This window comes from Eupeodes corollae, chromosome 2 (genome assembly GCF_945859685.1).
Source record: "Eupeodes corollae chromosome 2, idEupCoro1.1, whole genome shotgun sequence".
Taxonomy (NCBI): Eukaryota; Metazoa; Arthropoda; class Insecta; order Diptera; family Syrphidae; genus Eupeodes; species Eupeodes corollae.
The window spans coordinates 110,006,773-110,010,604 of record NC_079148.1 but is presented as its reverse complement, the minus strand read 5'-3'; the positions used below and the strand labels follow the sequence as shown (position 1 = coordinate 110,010,604).

Below are 3,832 nucleotides of genomic sequence, written 5' to 3'. Positions count from 1 at the left end.
GTTTCGTTTGACAATCGTAATGAAAGAATATAATGTTACGTAATGTTACTCCAAACGTAAGCTCTAGTTCAAATTTGCTGAACATTTGAATTGGCTGACAGCTCAACAGCTGTAAAAAAAAAAGTCTACAGACAAAATAGATTTGCTTTTAGAGCAATTTCTATTGGTTTTATAGGCTGTGTAAGCAACTTCCGCGATAAATTTAATTTTTTCGATTTCAAAATTCATATTTTTTACTGCACGAACAATTAAACCAATTTTTTGAGAAAAAATAACAGCTGCTACTGACAGAAGTGGCATTTTAGAAATGTCATATTAGAAATGTCATTTGAAGCAGCCTCGAATCAGGCCCATCGTAACGCAGACGAAGACGAAGTCGAAGCTGAAGGCTGTTTGTGTTTCAGCCAAAAGTTATCCTTAGATATCGGACGGAATCGTGCTTACTCAACCAGTGACGAATCCGGGGTCATGAACCCTCCTGGGAGAGTATTTTAGGAATTCCTTTAAATTAAAAACTAATCGTATTACGTTAATATTTTAAATTATTTATTTCTTATATATAAAAATAAAATTTGTATGTTACAGCTTTCCATGTTGTTGCAAAAAGTTTCACTTTTAACTTAGGAATTTACCAAGAAATCAAGGCTTTTCAATCACGCCGTAATAAAGTCATCAACTTCAAACCAATGAAATATCCAGGGAGGGGTCACATAAGCGATAAAGCTCATAGGTATAGTTAAGTTGTAGCAGCAAAGATTTCATCAGCATATTTTTTTGTAATTTAATTTACCAAAAAATCGCTTATTCTGTAAAACACGACTAAAATATTTTTAATAATCTTAAACGTATTAACAAAATTTCAAATTTAAAAAACAAAAACTTTAAGCTTTAAATTATTTAAATAAGAATTTTTATGAGAGAAATTGCAAATGTTCAGGTTGTTAAGAAGAAACCTTAACTAAGAGATTGAGCTGCCTTTAAATTTCTGAAACTCGTATTTATTCCATCTTATTTTTTTGACGAATATGAAAAGTGTAAGGTTTTTCTAAAGTGTTTTTTTTTTCTATTAAAATTGATTATCTATTGAATAAAAAAACTGTTAACATCTTAATAAAATAAAGAAATCTACTTTTTTGAAGTTTGCCCAGGAAGCTCTTATATCTGATATTTAAACATGAATTGAATATACATATGTCCGAAATACATCAAAAGTAACACTTTCCTAAAACTAAATGGCTAATTTAAATACATAATGAACGTTTCATATCTATTTATTAAAAATATAAAAGCTTTCAATCTTTCAAAAATTGGAATGGAAAAATATTCTGTCACCAGTAATTTTTGAGTGCAAGTATTATTTACCTATGTTCATTAATTTTTGTATTTGTAATTTCTAGAAAAATGTTGTATCGAAATAATTCTATTTCTTAAAATTCATGAATCAAACGTTTTCCTCTCTCTAATTTTCAAGTGTTGCTGAATCCTTTTTGATTAAAATATTTGTAAAATGTACATTTTTAGAATTTGTAGCAACAGCTCAAATCTACGAGTAAGCAGTCAGTTATAATAGACAGAAAAATCCTCAAATTGGATTCTATTTAATTTTCAAAGAAAAAAAAACAAATTTTTCTACAAAAAATTCTCATTTTCTGGCTTTTTGCATCTTTAATTTTGTAGCGTTCTTCGCATTGTTCTAAAAAAAATCTAATAACTAGTAGTCACTTTAACATCAACATAATATATATATTATTATATTTTCGTTAGTCTCCTATACAGTTAATTAAAGAACATTTTTAAGCGTTGTCCAAAAACTCGTATTTATTTTAAGTGTGTGAGACCCCCTGAATAAAAGTCTGGATTCACTTTTGCATTTGAAGGAACGTGAAAATTGATTTCATATTTGTATGTTTTTTGGTAAAAATCAGCGAATTATTGAAATTATCCATTGATTTTAAAAGCATTTTTGGCCTTCAAAATTTTAAAGTTTTGCAGCTATTTTTTGACGGCTAAAAGTCATTTCACTTTTTGACAATCCAACTGCGTTTAATAAGTTATATAAAAATATACCTATATGACTGGGCAGGTTCAGACAACAATAGAGATTTCATTTGCAGTCAACTGAAATTTTGACAAGACAACTAGATAGTTGTTTAAGTGTCATAAATTTCAAACATTAAACTAACTAACTACCTTTTAATCTGCTACCTCGAAAATTTTAGCGTTCAGTTGAAGGAAAAAACATGACCAACTGTCATTTTGACATAAGTAGACATGACTTGAAAGTAAAGCAAGTTTCTGGTGTCTGATTGGCTAGATGCCAAAAAAATTACCTTCCAATTAGGGCAACTTTAATGGAAAGTTGACTGGAATGGTAGTCAGGAAAAATCTCCCTTACTATCCAGTCAAGTCATCTTATGTCAAAATGACAGTTATCCATGTTTTTTCATTCAACTGAAAGTTGAACTTTATTTCACTATTTTTTTATTTTCTGACCAATTTTATTTAATGTTTTGTGGAAAAGGGTTTCTTGTGAAATTGGAAAAGAAATAAGTAATACATATATTCTTACAATACAAAACACAAATGTTGGTTGATATTTAGCTTGACTGAGGAGTGTTTTGTAGACAATATTGTTTTTTGGTAGTTTTTGTGTTTTTGGCTTTAGTCTCCTTTGATGGAATATTAAAATTGCCTTATAATTATGCATTATTATGCTTAAATCTTGCGTATGTCGAATCCGAACAGCTATATTTAATAACTCTTTTATGCTAATTACTTTTCATCGTAAAAAGACAGACTTCTGACATGAAATTCATACGCACTAAACAACAGTACGTCTTGTAAAACAACAACTACAACAACAATGAAAACAGTAAGAAAAAATATATGTTTTACATTTTTCCTAACAAAATAGGCAAATTTAATGTTTAATTAATTTCTTTGGTAGTGAATATTACGTTTTATAATATTCACCGACTAGAACACTACTCCTGGTCCAAATTCCTTAAAATTAGTATTTTAAATTTATTCCTTTGATGGATGGGTCCTGATGTATTCAAGAGCCCTAAGGATTTGTGCTGGGATTGGTGGAGGAGTTGGCAAATGGGCACCAGATGGGTGGAATCCGTTCTCATCAGCAGTGTATTGCAATTGAATTGGGATACCCTCTTGGGAAATCCATTGGGCAGCACCACTTACACCAGCAGCGTTTCCAGTTTCTTGGACGGAGATGCCATTGGAAGCTTCATATCCATATTTGAAGTTTCCTTCAGCATCGGCGGGTGTGTTGTCCAAAACACGGATTTCGGCATTTTTGTTAATGTTGTCGGCAGCAGCTAATCCCAAAAGGACAGTAACGAGGAGCTAAATTTTATTCAAATGTAAAGAACAGAAATGAGTTACAACCAGAAGATCTTTCCAAACTATCGTCCAAAATATACTTACAAGTTTGAACATATTGAGGCTGAATATAGGCTGGTATCCCAAGTGAATCAAGAAAGATACTAGTGACATTCACCATCCAATGTTATGTTTTTATACAAAAAAGTCAACACCAAATAAAAAACTTGATTATATCTTTCTAACTTAAAGGTCAGTAATAAAAACATGCGTACGAAATATATGTATTAGAAAAAGTTGTTCCTATACCTACCAATAACTGCCTTCTCGCATTATCATAACATCTTAAACATCACTCCTCGACGTCGACGACTACGATATGACGGTCCATTAGCATAATAATCATTTTAAAAATGCAAACATCAAAGGTGTGATCGACAAAAAATGATGTTTGGGTAGCACCTTCATACATACCAGCATACCATCAATGCCT

General features: G+C 30.7%; 1 protein-coding gene across 1 annotated transcript; it reads right to left on the bottom strand.

The window, feature by feature from the left end:
- Positions 1-2,885: 2,885 nt before the first annotated feature.
- On the bottom strand, positions 2,886-3,595 carry LOC129944257 (pupal cuticle protein Edg-78E-like). The gene is made up of 2 exons (XM_056053578.1): positions 3,445-3,595; positions 2,886-3,363 (listed from the first exon to the last, which is right to left on the bottom strand). Exons 1-2 carry the CDS (start codon positions 3,511-3,513, stop codon positions 3,025-3,027), a joined length of 408 nt encoding a protein of 135 aa, XP_055909553.1. The 5' UTR covers positions 3,514-3,595; the 3' UTR covers positions 2,886-3,024.
- Positions 3,596-3,832: the final 237 nt, after the last annotated feature.

Bases quoted from the DNA above. Each gene is read 5' to 3' on its own strand.
- LOC129944257 (XM_056053578.1), bottom strand. From the start codon at position 3,513: ATGTCACTAGTATCTTTCTTGATTCACTTGGGATACCAGCCTATATTC. The intron at 3,364-3,444 runs GTAAGTATATTT...AATAAAATTTAG, and splicing joins GCCTCAATATGTTCAAACTT to CTCCTCGTTACTGTCCTTTT.